Below are 23,139 nucleotides of genomic sequence, written 5' to 3'. Positions count from 1 at the left end.
GGATGCTGCTGCAAAGGAAGCGGTACTTTTACCTCCAAGAGCTGTCAATGTCCCCGCTAAAGATATTTGTTCTCAGCTATGTCAAACCATCTTCACGTCCTGAGGTGGTGGTGGTGGTGATTATTGTTTTAAGAGGAAGTACAACTGGGCAACCATCCTCTACCGGAGTGGCTAGCTATCCAAACTTCCAACAAGCTGAGATCAATTAAGAAAACAACTACCATGTGGCGGTCCTCTTTCTGGCCTTCACGGAGAGAGGCCATAGTGTTGTGTAGGCTGAGGATATGTCATATACAATCTACACACTCTTATCTCCTAAAGAGGGAAGACCCCCCAGTGTGTTCTTGTGGTGCCGTGTCCCACATCCTCACAGAGTGCGCCGATCTCAACGGTCTAAGACGGAGCCTTGGCCTGCAGGAAACCCTTGAATGCATACTAGCCGATGACGCAACTACGGCTGATCTCGTCATCCGCTTTATGTGCGTCAGTGGACTAATCAAGGGTATATAAATTACAAGTGTAATGTTACTCAGGGAACTTTTTGGCCTAACTCAATAAGGTTTTGTTTTATTTTGTACTGCATTTCCAAATTCCTTTGTAGAATAAATAATTTTGTTTTTATTTTAAATTTATTTTCCACTAATTAGTTCAGAGAGGTTGATTGCCTCATTGTACTTCCTCTTAAAACAAAAATCACCACCACTCCCATCATTCTATCTCTTCTTCTCGTTGTATTCAGCCAAATATATCTCCTCTCACCAGTTTGATTCAGTATCTCTGTATTCGTGATTTGATCTATCAATCTCACCTTCAACATTCTTCTGTAATACCACATTTCAAAAGCTTCTATTCTCTTTCTTTCTAAGCTGGTTATTGTCCATGTTTCACTTCTGTACAGTGCCATGCTCCATATAATTCAAAAACATTTTTCTAATTCCTGTATCAAAGTTCAAAGTTAGTGTATTTCTTTTCCTAAGAAAGGCCTTCCTTGCTTGTGCTAGTCTGCATTTTATGTCCTCCTTACTTCTGCCGTAATTAGCTATTTTACTACCCAAGTAACGATGTTCATCTACTTCCTTTAAGACTTCATTCCCTAATCTGATAATTCCTGCATCACCTGGCTTTGTTTGACTCCACTGCAATCCCATATTCTGTAAAATGTACAGGTAATAATAATAAAAATTCCTGATGTCTGTGAGAAAATATTTTTCGAACTGGAAGTATTATAATGTTATGAGATCTGTTTAAAAATGCACGTATTAATAATGAAGTAAAGCATTTTTCTTTTTTCAATTCTAGTTCTACATGACATGGCAATATTTTTTCTCTTATCTTTTAGACGCTGAAGGAAAAGGATGAAGGAGGGAATCTTCCACCGGAGAAAAGAGGTAAGTGCATTTTCTACATCTATGAAACATGCAGCAGGGATTTCAAAGTCACTTGAGTAGTAAATCAAGTCAGAGAAAGAGACAGGAATGAGAAAGGATCGCATGTAACAGGAAGGTCAGTGTAGGAAGAGAAAGCAACAGAAATAGGAGATGAGGACAAACATGGAAACACAAAAGAAGAACTACAATCTCAACATCTTCGTACACTGCCACCAACAGATATACAGGCTCTCTCCTCACCAATCCCATCTCTTCTCAGGCATCGACGAGTTTGTTCCTACTTCCCAGCTTCATCAGGAGGGCGGGCTTCAACACTCATTTATTAGAAGATTCTCACTCGAAGGTCTAGAGTAGCCATTCCCAAACTGGGGGAGCTGCAACGATAATCCAAGGGGTCCACAAGAATAATGTAAGTTGTATTTGAAAATTGAATTTTTATTTTACACACACAATTCATGGATTATACTAAATTTAGGAACTATGTCTTCACAGTTTATGTAACTCTTACTTGGCTGATAGATGAACAAGTTAGCAGCGGAAAAAGAAGACATAAATACAAGGCGGCATAAGTGATGTAATTGTGAAAACTTGGAATTGCTAGTATCTGCACTCAGACTATATTTTCCGCCTGTGGCTGAGAATATCTCGTGGGTCAGAAATCCCTTCTTTGAAACTAAACATGAACTGCCTGCCTTTGAGGAAGATCAACTAGCCAAAGTGTCTTGGTATAGAGAAAGTGGAAAAATAAATTGATGTATGATATGGGTGGAGTGGCATGTTTAGCTTCAGGAAATTTCATGCAAGTATTGCAACACCATGTCTCTCATCAATTTTTCAGGTCATGACATACCCTATGCCCTACAATTTCTAGAACGGAAATACTGCGTTTAATGCCTTTCATAACAACATACCTGTGTGAGTGTACCTTTTCTGTTCTCACACAAATGAAAACGAAGTACAGGAATAGAGCTATGTAGAGGCTGATCGGTCGGAGTGACCATGTTTGTAAAACGCTTGATCTTAGGAAAACAGCATTATGCATCTCATTGATCCGACAACCACAATAAGTCAATTTTTTCAAGTAAGTTTCCAGGTCCAGACTGTTGTAATTAAGTATTAGCCAAGTGTCATATGCCAACGGCCGTAGCCGTGTTGAAACACCGGATCCTGTGAGATCTCCGAAGTTAAGCAACATTGGGCGTGGTCAGGAGTTGGATGGGTTGCCACGCACTGTTGGTGAAGGGTAAGGGAATGGAGGAGCGGAAAGGAACTGGCCACCCTACCGCACGTAAACTCCGGCTCAGGAACACCTCTGCGGAGGTTCGGACCTGCCTTCGGGCAGAATAACCCTTACCTAAGTGTCACATTGTTTTATAATTTCTGTGCATTTCCAAATATCATTATGTAAATTAGGTTAAATTGAACTTCCGGTTTCAAAGAAAGTAAATATTAGTCCTAAAATCGAACATGGTATCATTAAAAAATTCTATATTTTGTTTACTGAATGCAGTGGCTAAGGGGTCCTTGGACATGCATATGATATGCTCAGGGGCCCTCAGAGACAAATAGTTTGGAAAACCCTGTTCTAGAGCCATGTTGTTCCAAGTACCATTTCTCATTTTACTGTAGAAGGGCAGTCAATTTGAACCTTATTTAATATGATAGGCTGATTTTAGGTTCCTATGTAATTATAAGATGTATTAACAAGCAAACCATTCCCAACATTGGAAATTAATAGGCCATGGGGAGGTGATGGTGATGGACATTCATATTATTAATTTTTATTCATGTTGTACTGGCCAACTTTGGACCACGTCATTTCAACTGGCTACTTCTGGCGTTGATGTCGGCCCAGTATTTTCACATGCGTTCTTGGTGTCATTCTTTCCTCTGCGGTGTCCGTGCTTATCCTGTTTATAATTTTGGCTTGTCTCGGAAACCCAGGAACTCTTGAGGTTTCTTCTTAAGTGGGATATGCTCCTGGATGTCCTTATGTGTGATTCCCACTTCTTCAAGGTGGTTTTCTTCTGCTGAAAGAAGATAATGATGCAGTTGGTCAGTCTTATTTGGTGCATTCATGTCACATGCCCATAAAAGATAATTTTTCTTTTCCGGATGGTATTGCTAATTTTCCCTACATGGCTGTATAGTTCGTCGTTATGCTGTCTTCCATACTCCCCATTGTCTTTGACAGGACCTATGATCTTTCTTAAAATATTCCTTTCTTTGGCCTCCAATTTCTTGATCAGGTCTTTTTTGTTTATTGCAAGACATTCTGAAGTGTATAAGACCTCTGGACAGATGACAGTGCAGTAATGTCTCAGCTTTGCTTTGAAATGTATGGACTTTTCTTGTAGACGCTCTTGGTTAAATGGTACGCCATTTCCATTTTGTTCATCAGTAATGTAAAGGCTTCATTCGCTGACAATTTTGGTGTTATCAGTTCTCCCAGATACTTGAACTTATCTACTCACATCATTTTTTCTTGTCCCACTGTGAGCTCTCTGGGTGCCAGCTTGATATTAGTTAAAACTTTCGTTTTCTCAAGAGAGATCTGTAGGCCTGCCTTCACTGATTCTGGATGCTTACTGGCTTTTGGTCCCCGCAATGATAAAATTGTTTTCTTGGTACATTGTAATTCTTCTTTCTGCTTCTGCCAGTATCACACGTGTGGTGATGTTACAGAAAATTCATGAGATGCAACACGATTGCCATTATTTTTGGCAAATTTTATTAGACAATTTAAACTGTGTATCATAACTACTGTTTTTCTTTCCCATCATGTCACTAACAAACACTTCATATAAAAATTCACAAGTAAGAACACTGTTATATGTCTTTTCACGAGAGTTGAGTTTAATCCTGATGGAACATGGTATGCCCATGCCTCTGCTGAAGAAAGAGTTGTGATTTGCTGAGCATATAGTACCTACCTCCATCCCCTCAACGTCTCTTTTCTTTTTTTCTTTTGCTAGTTGCTTTACGTCACACCGACACAGATAGGTCTTATGGCGATGATGGGACAGGAAAGGGCTAGGAGTGGGAAGGAAGCGGCCATGGCCTTAATTAAGGTACAGCCCCAGCATTTGCCTGGTGTGAAAATGGGAAACTACGGAAAACCTTTTTCAGGGCTGCCGATGGTGGGGTTCGAACCTATTATCTCCTGAATATTAGATACTGGCCGCACTTAAGCGACTGCAGCTATTGAGCTCGGTCCTCAACGTCTCGTGTTCAGATGTAAATTGCTGCGAATCGCATAGGACAACAGTGCGAAGATCTGAAATTCTGAATAAACTACTAAACCTGGATTCTGTTCACTTAGTTTATTGAACATATTCCCAAAATTAATGCGATGTACTACTTTTCCTCAAGCTCGTATACAGTTGAGTGAGTGCGACGGTTGCTTCTCCAATCAACTACGTCTATGTCCATGTACAAAGGCAAGGTGCCGCACCTATTTGTTTACATCACGATTAAACTCTCATGAAAAGCGGTATAAAAGTGATTATACCGGGTGAGTTTATCCACTTCACAATCAACAAAAAGCTCTTCTCCTTTCGCTTGTGTTATTTCAATTTCAACAGAAGCTTGTAAAAGTCATTGGAGAGTCTTTGTGCTCAGATTCACTTTCTAAATGGTTGTCTTCCCTGCTCTCATGTCGTAAAACATACGGTAAATTAACTCCTGTTTCACTCTTCATTCACCCCTCGTGACCTGGAAAGCCACATGCCTACTAACTATAAAGCAACCAATCCAGAATGAGCAACCTACCTGCATACGACAACATGCAAGTACCTATTACGTACTAACAATACATATGTTTTACGTACAAATGATAATACGTCAATACTAACAATACGTAAAAAAGCACAGTGACTTCCAGAAAATTAACTCTCCCGGCATACGCTCCTCACACATACATCTAAATGCTATAGTGACATCATCCACATTGATCAGTGGAAGCACTGCATAGAGGTGGTCTGTTGGGGGTAACGCTGGAAGGAGCAGTCCGCATACGTATGTTAGTATTCTAGGGTTAATACACAAGAGAGCAAGAGGATTACAATTATTATTAAGTTTTTAAGTCGTCAGTGTACTGGGTGCCTGACTCATATAAGCATTTCCAATAGTGGAGGGTAAGTCGGACAAATTTACCCTCCTTTCCACTTCATAAAGCACAATTCTGTTGCCATCATTATTCTCCCACTAAATTTCACTATTCATGACTTCAGCAGATCTAGAAAATATTCACCTCATTTACTTAAAACATTCATATCCCTTTCTACCATTATTACAAAAATTTGTGAAAGATTTTGAAAGGGAGTAAATGTGAAGAATTGTTTCTTGTTTATGAAATAAAGTCCTCAGTTGTCTTCATAGAGTATGGTCCTGAGAATAGTTCGCACTTCCTAGCCTTTTGACTTGCCTGTAAAATTCTCATCTATAAACCTGTTATTGAGGTAACATTTCCAAAGTAAAAAACTATTTCTATGCCCCCTAACATTTCCAAAAGAATCATAAAATGTTTTAGATTGTGGTTATTATTCCAAGATTCAGATTATTTCTGTTTCTGTAGAAAGTAATGATAGAAATTCCTAGTTTAGTTTTTTTTTTAATTTTCTTTTCCACTTAATTTGGTCAGAGAGGAAGGTTATCTAGTTGTACTTCCTCTTAAAACAAAAAAATCACCACCACCACATCCTGAAGTCTTTGGGAAAATATTTTTAGAAAGTGGAAGTACTAGCTCTTATAATATTACTAGATCTGTTTATAAATGCATGTACCGATCTCAATAGCTGCAGTCGCTTTAGTGCGGCCAGTATCCAGTAATTGGGAGATAATGGGTTCTAGCCCCACTGCGGCAGCCCTGAAAATGGTTTTCCGTGGTTTCCCATTTTCACACCAGGCAAATGCCGGGGCTGTACCTTAATTAAGGCCACGGCCGCTTCCTTCCAATTCCCAGGCCTTTCCTCTCCCATCTTCGCCATAAGACCTATCTGTGTCAGTGCGACGTAAAGCAAAAAAGAAATGCATGTAATAATAATGAATTGAAACATTTTATTTTATTTCTCCTATCAGCCTGAGTTCTGGTCTTTTGTCTTTTCTTGATCTACATGATACGACAGTATGTTCTCTTCTCTTTTTAGAAACGGGAGAATGGCAATGGAGATTCACCACCAAAGAAGAAAAGTAAGTGCATTTTCCACATCAACAAAAGATTCAGCAGAGATTTCTAAGTCACTTGAGTAGTAAACTATAATATCACATTCAATAGATATAATCTCACAACATGATACTTACCCTCCTTCTACCACCACACTAAAAGAAGCCATTAAAATAGAATAATCAATATTTCTCATCCATGTGTCTGATTCTCTAATTTTTCTCCTGTAAAATATTGTTACACAACTTATGTGCAAGTATTATCTCGCCTGTGATGAGACTTGCACATGTGTGGATTACATCTTATGGTTGAATGGTCATCAGTTGTAAAAATATTTTCTTGTGTTTAAAGAAAATTCATATAACTTAGCCTTCTTTCTTGATCTTCACATCTAAGGGGTCGTTTTTTTAAATAATCAAGCCTTATTTAACATAGAAGTTTTTCACAAATAAAAAAGTAATTCTTTCTCACTGCCTTCCATTACCTGCATGCATTCTTTGGCTCTTTGTCCCCAGGTTTCGCCAAATGAAGCAAATCACAAGTGTCGGATGTTGTAGACCAAAAAGAAAACTGAATATGCTATTTGCTTTACGTCGCACCGACACAGATATGTCTTATGGCAACGATGGGATAGGAAAGGCCTAGGAATGGGAAGGAAGTGGCCATGGCCTTAATTAAGGTACAGCCCCAGCATTTGCCTGGTGTGAAAATGGGAAACCACGGAAAACCATCTTCAGGGCTGCCAACAGTAGGGTTCGAACCCACTATCTCCCGATTACTGGATACTGGCCGCACTTAAGGGACTGCAGCTATCGAGCTCGGTAAACTCAATATGAAATCCCCTTAAATTTTTGGAAAAATGTTACAAAATGCATAAAAAATTACTAATAATATTTGACCAAACTGTATTCTGCTTACTATGTACAGTAACTGGTTTTACAGGAAACATATCCCTATTCTATTCCCCGCATAGATCTTATTTATATAAATATAATTATCACCTAATTTATTTAGAAGTTCATATAACATGGAAATAACTAAAATCATTAGCTTAAATTTTATCCAGAAGTACAGTTATAAATTGTTATACTCGTATAAAGCATACTTTCCTATCACATGAGATGAGGTCTAAAACCTAAGAAACTAAATACAATAATACATTTTCATTAATTTAATTGTTAATACAATTAGAACTAAAATTGTATAGCACCCTTCTACAGTAAAACTTTGATGCATCATTTTTCAAGGGGGAGGAGAAAAATTACGATGGATGTGGCACTATGTCTTCTGGTATGGGCTATATCAAATTTGTTATTTTCATTGACCTGTCTCAGTCTCATCCTTGGCTTTGACAATATGAAAGTGACTGAGGTACGAGTGATGCTAGTAATACCATTCCTTATGCAGCCAGTCCCTGTTATGAATGGTGTGAAAATATCGCTCATAGGGTCGGTTGGTGCATGCATTTCAGTGGACTTGGCAGACTGGTATGTAATAGCAACGACTGGCTCGGTGAGGAAAGCAACGGGAAACTACCTCGCTCCTCATTTCCCTAGTACGCCCCTTCAGTGACGCCTAGGCTGTTTATGACAGCTGTTGGCGGAGCTACAGAGGATCAAACAGGCCTTCGGGCTGACTACCCAACATACATACGTGGGAAAATGATAAATGGGGGTGATATAAAAAATTGGGGGAAAGCAAAATAATAAAATACGGTTACTATATTTGGACATATTTCTTAATGTAAACCTCATAGAAGCATTAAAATATTGCAACCATGATATACACGTTGGAAATAATAAGCATAATATTTGCACAGTTTCTTTACATCGCGTAATAATTGAAAACCGTTGAGGTCAGTTTCCTTGTTGCAAATTACTGCTATAAGATGACATTACGGCAATAACCTTAATTTTCAGAGAAATAGGAATGATTTCAAAGAATATGTAATTTTTCATAATTTAGAATTGGAATAGAAAGTTTGTAGACTTTGTTTTGTTCTACTTTGTTTTCCTACTTGTTTAATGTTGCACTAACACGTCGGAAGGTTTTTGGTGATAGAAGGTTGGTAAAAGGCTAGGATTAGAAAGGTATTGACTGTGTTTTTAATTCAGAATTATAATCATTATAAAATATCAAAGCCATTTCTTATTAACAGTGCTGATGTAGTTATTTTATTATTATTATTATTATTATTATTATTATTATTATTATTATTATTATTAGCTGATGTACCCGTGCTTCGCTATGGAACTCTACATTGTATACAGAATTCTAGTTTACACGTTGTGAGCAAGATTGTACTAAATTGCATAGCTCTTAACGTTACCCTAGAAACGCGGCGGGAAAGTCACCAAACATCTTTTCTCATATGAAGACTGAGTTAGGAAATTTTCACTGTAATGTTAGACCCGCTTGCATGCCATCAGTCACAATCAGGTTGGGGAGTTTTCATTATAATAGTAGACACTCACTCTCCAACCTGCCTTCTTACATCCTCAGAAAGACTGTCTTAGTGGTTTTCCCAACTGAAATGAACATACATTACAATGATGTCAGTAGGAATGGCACGATTAAAAGCAATGCTTTCATATGAAATACTTGATCAAATGAAACACCACACATTTTCTCACTTTTAACGACCAGGACTACACTGCCGATCTAACAGTCCAAAGTCCCAAAGCTGGTATGACCAAGCCGCAAACAACCGTGATTCGTGAACACTCTTCGTCTTTTTTCGGTGGGAAGAGGGTCGAATAGTGGAGACTCCCAGAGCAAAAACTATGCCCCTTTATGTTTCCTAGGAGTATCTGATGAATCAGAAAATATCAGTTCACTTCACTGGCGTCAGAAAAATCTCTCCGACTTGGAGGCAAATTTTTCCTCCAAGCCAGAGGAGAAACCCCCTCTTCACTGATAATTTGGAATAAAATGTATGTAGAATTTAATAAAAGTTAAGAAGAAGAAGCTTTTCTTAAGAAACGGCTCTTTTCAGGGTTGAATTTTGAGTTATTGTGCTGTCATAATTTGGAATAGGCCTAAATTGTTATTCTAGACCAGACCATACTACTACTACTACTACTACTACTACTACTACGCCTAAAGTATGCACACTGATCATTCAAAACAGCACGTCAGAGTAGGGATCGAATAGCTGGTATATTATGAAGAACCAGTGTGTTACGTACCAGCTGTATCAGAAAACGTAGGAACCAGAGGAATGGCATGCTAAAGAAGAAAGTTTTCTAACTCCCCGGCTATTTCCCGCCAATATTCAGTCAGGGTATTATACTCGGTATGCAGCAGTAATCCCATCTATTGGAGTTGAGAGTCAGCATAAGAGACAAATAACATCACAACAAACCATGGCCTATATAATGTTATTGTTGATCAATGTTATGCACTTTCGGTATTGTAGGCCTTCACATTTAGTTTTCTTCCGACTCTTGAAATACCACTCGTCAGAGTCGGAATGGTAAAACTGAATAAAACAAAATGATCAAAAATTGTATTCTCTCTTTTGTTATGTAGTACTTTTCTATAGGACCAAAAACATAAGTACTGTATTTAAAAATTAAATTTTAGGCGCCTTCCCCTTAACTGCAATTCCATCCAGGGTGAATAAAGTTGTTTATGGCTTAGACTGTAGTTTCTTATTCCCCGACCCTATATACAGATTTTCATTAACTTCTGTTAACCCATTTTCTCGTGGCTCGATGTCGATATTGACTTAGCAACAAAAATACAAATTCATGAATATCTCTGTTATCATAGCCAGTACGGTAAAAATGTATAAGACATAAATGGTTGGAAATTTAATTCTATATAACCTTGGTTGTGTAGTATTTATCGATAAGACCACTAATAGGTCTAATATAAATATTTGAGAATTAAATTTTAGGGCTTCCTCTAAACTACCATTTTGTTCAGCGTGAATAAAATGATTTATATCCTAGATTGTATTGGATCATTCTCCAACTTTGTATACCAGTTTTCAATGAGATAGGACCACTAATTACGTAAATTAAAATTTAGGCCTTCCCCTAAACTACCATTTCCATCAGCGTAAATAAAATTATTTATAGCTTAGATTGTAGTGACTTATTCCCCGACTTCGCATACCAATTTCCATTAAATTCTCTTTAGCCATTTTCTAGTGATGCGTGTACAGACAGACAGACAGACAGACAGACAGACAGACAGACAGACAGACAGACAGACAGACAGACAGACAGACAGACAGACAGACAGACATTACGGAAAAGTGAAAAGGGCATTTCCTTGTTACTGTGGACATGACCGAAACAGAAATACCATTCTTTTCAAATTCTGAGCAATATACAGACAAAACTCTTATTTTATATATATAGATTATTATTATTATTATTATTATTATTATTATTATTATTATTATTATTATTATTATTATTATTATTATTATTATTATTATTGTACCGGGCGGTACACCTCTACGCGACACAAGTTCAAATCTTGCGCCAATTGAAACTTCTCTACTGGAGAAACCCGGAACTTTAACAACTGAACCAACTCTACTGGTTATCAGAAGATGTCACTGTGTTTTTTTTTTATTTGCTTTTGTTTATCATTGATCGAGAAGTGTGGACATTCTCTAACAGATGTCTCTACCCAAAACTATGATAACGAACTCTGGTGTAAAGGAATGAACCTTCTTGGAGAAATGTAGCATTCATAAGTTTTGTCTTTACTAAATTTTGTTCTGTGGTTTGTGGGTTGGCAATAGTAATCCTTTCCTTCCGCCTATTTTGAATTAAGCCAATCAGTAATTTCTGTAATTAATTTTCCTCCAATCATAGCTTTCTTCTTCAAATTTCCATGTGTAATTCATAGTCTACCAATAAAAATTGAGGGGGTGTGTCTACTCATTCTTGAAAGGTCTCGAATTTTCCACGAGAGTATAAAAACTGCTGATTTTCTTGTCTCGGGGCCACTAGTATAACATCTAACTCAGTGTGTGAATATGTAGCAGGGGGCAGGAAGCGACTCGTAGTTAGATCTTCAATAAGGTAATGGCCTTTTAACATCTTTATTTCTTGCTAGCTCAGCAGTCTAACTTTCGGGGAGGGTTCGAAACCTTAATATGTAACCCATCTCTTTAAAATGTAAATTCCTTTTCATTCTATGTAAAAACTACAAATCTCTTTTACCGTAAAGCGGGGATAGAGAGTGCTTCACCCTCTCGAGCTCCCCTTCATTTTGAAATTGAGGTGACTACGTTTTCATAACTGTTTCTTCTCTCCCTTAATGTATTAAAGTTTTTTTCATATGAGTCACCTCCCTAGCTTGGGATTAGCCCCTGTGTATCGGCCTAGAGCCACCTAGGTTTTAATATTGTGTATTTAGGAGTGCAAGTTCACACCTCCAGTCCTTTCTGTACTTTGGGCCATTAACTTAACCTGATGTTTTGTTTTCTTCATGCGAAGGCCCTGTAGGTTGGGTATTAAATACCCCTGTTTCTTTGTGTGCCTTGAGGGTAGTAAGTGTAAAGTCAGTTTATGGTCTCTTAAATAGGCTTGAAAAATTGAGAGCGGGTCAGCTCTTTCTTGTGTGTGAAAGGTGCCTCTGGGAGGCTTGAAGTTAAAAGTTGGGAGCAAGTGCTCCATGCAATTAGGGGTTTTCTGCCCTTTGATAATTTGAGGTTATGAGCTGAGGGCTCAGGAATTGTAACTTGGGGCACAAAGCCCAGAACTTGTAAGAACCCGAATCTCGGGCTTTTCTTGTAAATCTACTCTGGTACCTGATTTTGTTATTTCCCCTAGTGGAAACTGGGTCAAGTTTGGACTTCTTGATTGTGTACCTGATTTAACTTGTTGTTATTTGTTGTACACTCAAAATTCTATGTCACCATTTTTAAGTTTTGAAAATATAACCTTTATTGAAATTTTAATTCATCTTTCGGACTAGTAGTTAGACCCATTCCAGCCCGCACCTTCTTTCACCACGGAAAACTCTGTAACAATTATTATTATTATTATTATTATTATTATTATTATTATTATTATTATTATTAATCATGTACAGACATATCGGTGCACTCTTTTTTAAAACATAACCAGTTTTCGGACACTAAGGTCCATCATCAGTGCTAGAATTTAAATTTAATATCACATGATTGTGTCGTCAAAATGAGTTAAAATGAGTTTAAATGTAGCCCTGTTGACATTAACTGTAAAATAAGAAAAAGAAAAAAAGTGTAAAAGTATGCAAATAATAGACCTACATAGAAACTTAAAATGATGTTGTAAAAGGCATGAACATACCATAATATCAACAGGGCTACATTTTAAACTCATTTTAACTAATTTTGATGACACACTCATGTGATATTAAATTTAAATTCTAACACTGATGATGGAACTTAGTGTCCAAAAACCGGTTACCGGTATGTTTTAAAAACAAGTGTGCTGATACGACTGTATATGATTAATAATAATCTTTAATTAAGGTATAGTGAAATTGGGAAACCACGGAAAACCATCTTTCGGCTGCTGATGGTGGGAATCGAACCTACTATCTCCCAAAGGCACACTCACAGCTGCAAGACCCTCAACGTACAACCAACATGCTCGGTTGTTTTGTTTTTTACTGTACATACGACTCGGTTAGAAATGTGGTGTATGTTCTCAATTCACCATCCCAGAATTGTTTCATCATTTTGTGGAAAATAGATCACTTAATCATGGACATTTAAATTGTAATCATGAACATGAAGTCGGCTCCCAGCTGACAAACCCTAACCTGCGCATGTTAGAGGACAGGGGGTGGCGTTCATTTTCTTGGGAAGAGCGATGGGATGCGCCAATGCAGAGTTTGTTTTTAATAGCGGTGTTTGTGATATTTGGTCAATGTTTTAATAGACTTACAATAATTGCCAGTTGTTAAATTTAAAAACAAACATCCATTCGGTGTTTGTACTGGAAAGCAACGGCGGAAGAAACGCTTGAAACTTGTAGAATGTTATTCTTTAATTCAAATGTACGAAGAAAACTTACAGCATTTGTGGCTATAAATGATCCTTTCTTTACACTGTCATGTTTGTTATGTTTCTTTTTTTTCTTGGAAACAATATTGACACTATTACTGTTCTAGTTATACAGTACCGGTAGTGGCATAAATTCTGGACATTTTATTGAAATGTTCATTCTTTATAATTATCATGAAATGTACGTAAGTTGTGGTACACTAAATCAATAAATTATGCTTTTACCTTTTGTTTATAATACGTATACTAAATATTTATCATTTTTTAAAAGTGGGATATGTTGTATTTTTATTAAAAATAAGTAAATAGATATAACTGACAACAGTTAAAAAACTTCACTATTTTACATGCTTTTTCAGCTGTAAAACAAGTTTGTCATTTGTTTTGTTCTGACAAATCAAACAATGAATGGTTATTATTATTGCTTTATCCAGTGAGAAAAAGCATTATGATCATTGTTGTAACAGTAATAGTCAGCAAAATGTTGTTGTTGAAGTGTAAGATTTCTTTAAAGTGAGCTGAGTTGAGACGGAATACAGTGTTGAAAACAATGTCTCCTGCACCAAAATGTACTGTTTGGTCATTGAGTAAAAGGAGTAAAGCAATAACACTCCGTGAAGAAGGTTATACTTATGAAGAAATAGCAAAAAGATTGGGTGGAGGCATTACGAAGTCGGGTATGAGGAAAGTTTGCAAGTGGTATGAAGAAACTGGGTCAACCAAAACTGCTCCGAGACTGACAGAATACCAACATTGACTGATCAAGACTGTCATAGAATCTGCCGTCTTTCTCTACAGATCGTCGGCATACCGCAAAAGATATAAATGCCATCTTGAAGACTTGAGGGGTTGAAGTTTCAGATCGAACGGTCTGACAGAAACTTGTGAAAATGGTTTGGCAGAAACATTTGCAATGGGATTTAGCACAGAAGGAGTGGGCGCAAGAAGACTGGGCTAGAGTCATTTGAAGTGACGAGACCAAGATCAGCAGCTTTGGAAGCGATGGAATAAAGTTCGTTCGTCGTCGACCAGGCGAAGACTTGTTGCTTGAGTGCACCATTGCCACTATGAAGCATCCCATCAATGTCATGGTGTGGGGCTGCATGACAAGACATGGAATTGGGCGTCCGCAAGTGTTTCAGGGTAACATTAACGCCAAAAAGTACCAAGAAGAAGTCTTACAAGGAAACATCGGCAATGGTTAAATCGTCGATCGTGATGAAACTTGGAAGACACATTGAGGTGCATGTAAAAACGATGTCGGCATCAATTTTGGGTGCCAACATTCATTAGGGCATTAACTACGGGGCCTAAAAGTTGCGACATTTCAAATTCCGCGCGATCAGCGATGAATACCTGCTGGCCAATGCTAAGCCTGCACACTGCGTGCTTGGAGACATGCCTCTGCACCTCCTCCCCTCCACGCTCCAATTGGTTCACCACCGCACGTTTCCCTTCCCCCTCGCCAGCCTGTTTTCTTAGCTGTCGAAGAGAACCGGTGCTGCACTTTGGGTAATCTATCAGCCTTCCTCATATCTCTCGTTTGTAATTTCCACATTGTATTAGTCAGTTTATGTTTTCTGAAATGTTTATGAAAAGGTTTGCACCTGGCGAGTTGGCCGTACGGTTAGAGGCGCACGACTGTGAGATTGCATCCGGGAGATTGTGGGTTCGAATCCCACTGTTGGCAGGCCTGAAGATGGTTTTGCGTGGTTTCCCATTTTCACACCAGGCAAATGCTGGGGTTGTACCTTAATTAAGGCCATGGCCGCTTCCTTCCGACTCCTAAGCCATTCCTATCCCATCGCCGCCATAAAACCTATCTGTGTTGGTGCGACGTAAAGCAATTAGCAAAAAAAATGGTGCCTGTTGTTAATTGTTTTGTTTCGGTTTTCTTTTCACTATTTTTTAATGTTTCGAATAGACCAAAGACTGTTTTTGTTTACTATCAGTCACTGGCGGGGAGTTTGCCCGATGTAATGTAGGCTTATACGGAGTAATTTATTGTGTTGCCTTGTAATTGTTTGTTGTTGTACCAGTTCGTACAATAGCCATTTAACTTCTTGCGTATATAACTGCCATTATACCCAGAAGACTGTAGTGTGATACTTTAATATCGGTACTTGTTGAATACATAGACCTTCATCGTCGCCATAAGACCTATCTGTGTCGGTGCGACGTAAAGCCCCTAGCAACAACAACATAGACCTTCGTCAGCTATAACACAAAAGTACCAGTACAGTAAGACTACAGGCCTGCCTGTGATTACTGTATATCTACTGCATATATAAATGCACATCTTTTTTATTTTTCAAGGTTTTTCTTATTACGTCAAACTTTACTACATTCCATGTCATACTCATATCAAAGTTGCCTATGCATTAAATGTATTTATATTCGGCAACCATTGCTGTAATTGAAATGCGTTGTGCTTGTCACTGCAAAACATAAATAAATTGTTCAGTACAAGCACAAATAAAAACATTCTACCCATAGGCCTATTCCTTATACCAGAGTATGCAATACGGAAAATACCAGTAGTTTCAAACTCGGAGTTTATAATTGTTGGTGTTGTCGTCCGCGATATAGTTTCGTTATGACACAACTGATAGCGTACACAAAATGGGTGGGAGTGGGGGGGAAGGTGACATAAAATGAAGATCTGGACCTATAACCAGGTTTTGATATCCCGAGGTACCGAATCTCATTACATTCAATGAGATCCTCTACCCGGGCACTAATTTCTTTACATAAAAAGGTATTTAACGTTGTTTAAAAGTGGGAGATTTATTTAGTGGTGGTCGATTTAATTTAATTAATTCCATATGTATGTCAAATCTAAAGGACACTGCTGACAGGTTTAAGGCGTTTTAGAAGTAAATAATAATTTAAGCATAGGTAGGATGCAGTTCCCCATCCCACGTTTGACCACGCCTGGTGGTACTTAACTCGGAGTTGTACCCACGAATGTGACAACTCACCGGAATTAGCAGGAATGAAAATGTGACATTTGAATAAAATACGGGTATATTAGTGTAGGTTATTTATTATCATTATGTGTGAAACGGAACGTTATTTAAAGGATTTCAATAATTATAGTACGAAAAGAAGCAAAGTATAGAGCCGGTCCCGTTGAACAGCTAAGCAGCCGGCAAGCGCGAGAAAAAGGGAAACGTGCGGTGGCGAACCAATTGTAGCGAGGAGGGGAGGAGGTGAAGAGGTGTGTCTCCAAGCACGCAGTGTGCAGGCTTAGCATTGGCCAGCAGGTATTCATCGCTGATCGCGTGGAATTTGAAATGTTGCAACTTTTAGGCCCCGTAGTTAACGCCCTAATGAATGTTGGCACCCAAAATTGATGCCGACATCATTTTTACGTGTACCTCAATGTATTTTCCAAGTTTCATCGCGATCGATGATTTAACCATTCCCAATGTTTTCTTGTTAGTGTCGAAATTGCTGCCCTCCATCCATGATTTGTTTCAAGGTAACAACCATCCGTGCATCTTTCAACAAGACAATGGGCCATGCCACAGCACTAGAATCAATAAGAAATGGTTTGCTGACCATCACATTAGTGTGCTTCCTTGACCTGGCAACAGTCCCGACCTCAACCCAGTTGAGAACTTGTGGGCAAGGCTGAAAATTTTGGTTTCACAGCGGAATCCCAGTAACAAGAGGGAGCTGTTAGAAGCCATTGTCAGTTTATGGTTCAGAGTGATCAAACCAGAATATCTCAGAGATTTGATAGACTTGATACCACGCAGAATCAAGGCAGTGATTAAATCAAAAGGTATCCCACGAAATACTGAGAAATATTGCAATAACATTAAATGTACCTAATAATTTGTAATTTTCTGAAATTGTTGTGTTGTGAGTACGTATTTTGTTTACCGTACTTTATTAAATTTTGAATTAAATCTTTACAGCTTAACTTTAATTTTCAAACAGCAGACATTAGGGCATGTTTCCTGAAAATTTGTAGTAAATTACAATGTATATTTCAACTAAACTGCTAGAAAGGCATACAAAACTCTTTTGAAGGAAAAGAAAGCCAGTTACATAGAAGTACAATACCAGAAGCTAATAAAGGAAATCAAGGACACACGCCATGCCAACCAAGGTTCCCAACAGACATACCAATGGAGATCTGGGAGATGTACATGGAAAATGTACTGTGCAAATAAGACTTAACACCTACAATGGAATGAGTTAAACCATGCAGTCCTTTCACTTAAGAAGAAGTAAGGAAAGTGATCTCAAGTGCAAAATCTAATAAGGCAGCAAGTCCTAATGGCCTCTACAACGAATACCTGAAGACATCTCTCCCTTGTCTAGAAACAGTGTGGTTAGAACTGATGAACAAGTGTCTGGAATCAGGAAACATTCCAAATGCATGGAGAAAATCAGTCATTAAGATGCTCTACAAAGGGAAAGAAGAAGCAAAAAACTCGGAATCATATCACGGAGTGGCTCCTGAATCAGCAGATTTTAAGATTCTCATCAAACTGATAACTCAAAGAATGAATAGAATAGCAGACCCGCTTCTCCCTGATAAATAGTTTGGATTTAAAGCCGGGAGATCAACTCTGATGGCAGTGGAATGCCTCCTGCAAGATATTCATGAAACAACCAGAAAAAAAGCAAGGCAAAATGTATGTAATATTTATTGACTACTCCTAGACTTTTGATACAGTAGATAGGCTGAAACTTGCTAGAAAACTGGAGGGAATCATTGGCCGTACATGGCTCACAAGGCTAGTTACCAACATATTTTCGGAGAACTATATTCAAATAAGTGACAATCTCTGCACATCAAGGTGGATCCGGCATACAAATAGGGTGTTACAGGGGGGACACATTAAGTCCTATGCTGTATATTATCTTCACACAGAATGAAATCAAGAAGCAAACATGGAAGGTTAATGCATACATATATGCATTACATGTTACAAATCTCATGTTATTGATTATACATTCCACCTGTTCAATACATAAGAGATTTTTTATTTAAGAAATAGTTCTTAACATATCAGATATAGGGACATGTTTCACCCATAATGAGGGCATCGTCAGCCAAAACATACCTGAAAGAAAGATTAGATCAGGATCCTGATTGTTCTTATATGCCTCAAATATAAATAAGACACTTTTGTAATTATTAATAAAGAACTCAATAACAGCGATAATATTTTAAATATCCTTAACAACCTAGACAAAAATATAAAATTCACCAAGGAAGATGAAATCAATAGATCCTTAAATTTCCTAGATGTCACAGTAACACATAATAATGATAACTTTGACTTCCAAATTTATAGAAAACCAATCCACACTGCAGTAACAATAAAAAATACTTCATTACATCCAAACTCCCATAAACTATCTACCTTCCATAGTTTAATTTACAGAGCCTTAAAAATCCCTATATCACCTAAGAACCTAAAAGATGAACTCAATTACATAAAATTTAATCAACAAATTAACAACTAACTAACCTCATCCCTGACAGACCCAAAAAATCTAATTTTATTACTTTCACTTACAACAATCCAGACATTTACCAAATTTTGAACCCCCTAAAAAAACCAAAACACTTGCATAGCCTTTAGAGGAAATAACACCAACCAAAAATTATTTTTCAATCACAACACAGTCAATTCAAATAACATTTACTCAGGTTCAGGCATTTACAGACTCACTTGCACCGAATGTGGTGTCTCGTACATCGGACACATCGCAGCTTTCACACTAGATACTTAAAACATTATAATGCCTCCAAACACAACACATGTTTAGACCAATATTACAACAACAATTCAAACCTTAACAATATTTTTGAAGTCAAAAACCCATTATACGAGATAACTTAATAAACAATCTGAAATTATCATCTTCCAAGACCCCTCCCACTTTACTAAACACAACTACCTCCCCATCTGCCCCCACAAGCAAGCCACATCCAATAACGCATAAACTTAACGTTCCGCCCAACCTACCCCCACCCCCGCCAATGTCACATCAGTATAACACTATACTGCTAATAATAAGAGTTGTCGTCTGACATTTCTTAGAGGGAGGTCCGTTTACTGCCTGCCGAGGCGGGATAAAGGGAGTGGCTGTGTGGTTGCCATGGGAACGAGGGTGGGGCGACTGCGGTTGCCATGGAGACAAAACTTCAGGGCAGCTCGTCTTGCTGGGAGTTGCCAAACCTGTCACTGTCAAGAACCTGATTGTTTGTATAAGAGTGATCGCAAATGGGACGACACCGCCTGGGCAGGTAGTCTACAACAGATCACAGCGGTCAGAATGAAGGAGGGAACAAGTGAGCCGGAAGCGAGGGGTAAGAGTATGTAGATGGAATGCTGGAATGTGGCAACATCGTGAAATGGCACGTGCAGTGCTCCTCCCTCCAACCTTACCTGTCAGACGCCAACTTTAGTTAAGTCTAGTATAGAAGCACAAATAGCAGTCATTCAAATGCTACCATGGCAACTAATTAACATTACAACAGTTGAAAAGATAAATGATATCACACACAACATATTTTCTTCAACTCACCTCATATTTAAATAAATTAACATCACAACTCTCGAAAGGGTAAGTAATCTTCACACACATATCATTTTTTTCTTCATTCTCTCCTTCTCCTTTAATTTTATTCCTTAACATTTCACTCTCCTCTTATTTCAGACATAACACCACAAGCTCTACTCAACCTCGCACATTTTCCTTTCAGCTTTTAATACAAGAAGCTACAACCACGTCTACCAGCTAATTATAAATATAGCTACGTTTTCTGACGAGTACCTGTCCTCGCTCCTAAGTACTTCAAGAAGTTTGTCATCTTATCTTTTCATATAAGATTAACAACTTCAACAGACAAACAACTTTGGATTTTACCTCATCTTTAACCAAATTAAGATAACAACTGTCGAAGGGACATAACACCACAAGCTCTACTCAACCTCGCACATTTTCCTTTCGACTTTTAATACAAGAAGCTACAACCACGTCTACCAGCTAATTATAAAAATAGCTACGTTTCTGACGAGTACTTCTCCTCACTCCGAAGTACTTCAAGAAGTTTGTCATCCTATCTTTTCATATAAAATTAACAACTTCAACTTTGGATTTAAATTTAACTACCTCTAAGAGTGACTTTTATCCTAAATATTAAGCTATTATAAGCTCCTTACGCCATATTCAGAATAAGGCACTATAGGCCTATTTACCAGGTTTCATTTCAAAGCAGCAATTTACGTATTCTTTTTGAACTTACCTACTTGTTACCACATTTAAAAAACAAGACATTTGTAAAGATCTATAATAAGGATTGATTATAAAACTTTATCATAAAAGTACTTATAATTACTATATTCTACTTGCTAGTCATTTTATACACATTTGGATCTAAAACAGTATCCTCTTTATCTATATTTTAGACGTATAAGAACAATCAGGATCCTAATCTAATTGTCTTTCAGGTATGAGATTTAGGCTGATGACACCCTCATTATGGGTGAAACATGTCCCTATATGTAATATGTTAAGAACTATTTCTTAAATATAAATAAAAAACTCTTATGTATTTGTCGCCGGTGATGAGTTCATAAAGTCGTTGGAATCATTTAATTCTTGACATTATACTAAAAATTTGTCATGAAACCATCATTGAAAGAAACTAAGGAACAGATATTTTTTGAAGAATTCAATGAAATATTTTTTTTTTGTTGCTGTAAATTTATGTAAATTTTTATGTGTTTCATTTGTTGTGAAATTTTGTGGATTTAAAGAATTTTCAGGACTTACAGGAAAGACTGTTCATATTTAATAATCATTATGAGTGTTGGAAGACATTGATTTTGGTAATTGATTTTGGTATTGGAGATCTCCAGTATTGTACATGTTGTATTCCATTCTTTGTATCACCCTGTGGTTGCCACGTGGAGGCTTCGATCATGAAATTGCTGAGTTTCACAATCGAAACCTCTAGAATATGTTTCCCACATTACCATATATGGTGCTGTAATCCGATTGGTAAGAATAACGATAAATTTTATTGGTAAAACTTTGGGTCGAATCATAGGTAGCTTCCCTGATTGGCTGTTTGAGTGTTTCTCAATTTCTGGCCTTTGGCTACTCGGTAGTAGCAAGGCTCTGTTCAGCATCTTTGGTTTTCGTACATCTTAACGATCGGGCGCACATATTAAATTAACATTTGAGAAAAGAAAACATGCTTACCGCGGGATGACTGGAGCCAAGTTGCTATTCCATACTGCTTTAAATTCAAAAGAACATTTGTGTACTTTTTATTCTCATGAACTAAAAATGCAGGGAAATTGTGGCCGAGGACTAGTACATTTTTGACGATTGATGAGAAAAACGATAGTTCGAGGAACGATAGATGCGGGGAAATTTAACATTAGATTATGTGGAACATTTTTGGGACTGAATAAATTGAACGATTGTTACAGGAAAACGACGGTTCCGGGGACGACGCATCGAGATTCTACTCTATTAGCTACAATAGTTTCAAAACTCGCTGTTTCAATTTGGGTACAAATTCAGTGTGTGCAGCGTAAGTTTTATAGCATCATAAGAGAGTTTTTGTGTTCTACCTTCAGTAAAAAATATTAATATAATTAAAAATTTCAAAACTTACATAAAATGAAAATTGAAACAAAGCTTGGAAAATTATGACATCATCGGATTTTCTGTAGGCCTATTGGTTATTTAATGAACAACCTCCAAACTCAAGTACATAACATAATTTGGTCAATAGTAAATTATATATTTTAAAATGCTGATTCCCATCACACTTTATCCAGAATATTAATCTAGAAAGAGGGAGCAGGAACTCAGGCAGGTTAGCGTGGATATCCCGAGATTAAGCTACCCACCCCCTGCTCCAGTGACTGGAAATGTCCTGTCACTGCTGGGGTATTTCTGTGAATGGGCACAAGTTTATCTCGCTGACCACAAATGTCCGATGACCACAAATGTCCGTGACCGCAAATATCTGGCAACCTAGGAAAAGTTAAAACAAAGGTTTGTATTTCACTGAAATTCATCTGGGTTCCAGATCTGATCGTATTAACAGAATGTGTATATTTTTGAACAGGGAAACGTTGACAAGCAGGAGGAGAGCTATCACATCATGATAGACAAGAAGTTGGATGAGCAAAATTGGGAGTGGAATGCTAACTAAAGGTTCAGTGTGCGCGCCACATCCAATGATGGTGGCGGGCTTAATGCTATGAAGGCAGCCGAAGAGGCAGAAGAAAGGAGGGAGACGAAGAAGGAAATGAGTTATTATTATTAAACTGTATCAATTTTCTTAATTGTCAATAAAGTATAAGTCATTTTATAATCAGAGCTTTGTATTGAGTTATAAAATAAACTGCGGGCTTGACCTGGGCTAATTTTGAGGGGAACACTTGGGAGACACATACCTCTAAAACCTTAGGGCTCCAAAGAAGGCAAATGTAATAATTATTCCCTTATTTTAAACATTTAAAAAATCTGTCTCTTGCTTATAACTTTTCTCCGTCTCCTTGGCTGAATGG

General features: G+C 37.7%; 1 protein-coding gene across 1 annotated transcript in view; it reads left to right on the top strand.

Annotated features, from left to right (window-relative positions):
* The window catches only part of LOC137500454 (uncharacterized), an 88,775-nt gene extending 65,849 nt beyond the window's left edge, over positions 1-22,926 (top strand). Inside the window, exons 3-5 of the mRNA XM_068227348.1 lie at positions 1,340-1,388; positions 6,536-6,578; positions 22,695-22,926. Coding sequence (XP_068083449.1) covers positions 1,340-1,388; positions 6,536-6,578; positions 22,695-22,734 — 132 coding nt within the window. The 3' untranslated portion in view covers positions 22,735-22,926. The remainder of the gene's footprint in view (positions 1-1,339; positions 1,389-6,535; positions 6,579-22,694) is intronic.
* The last annotated feature ends 213 nt before the right edge of the window (positions 22,927-23,139 follow it).

This window comes from Anabrus simplex, chromosome 1, assembly GCF_040414725.1.
Source record: "Anabrus simplex isolate iqAnaSimp1 chromosome 1, ASM4041472v1, whole genome shotgun sequence".
NCBI lineage: Eukaryota > Metazoa > Arthropoda > Insecta > Orthoptera > Tettigoniidae > Anabrus > Anabrus simplex.
This window is presented reverse-complemented; position numbering and strand designations above follow the sequence as displayed.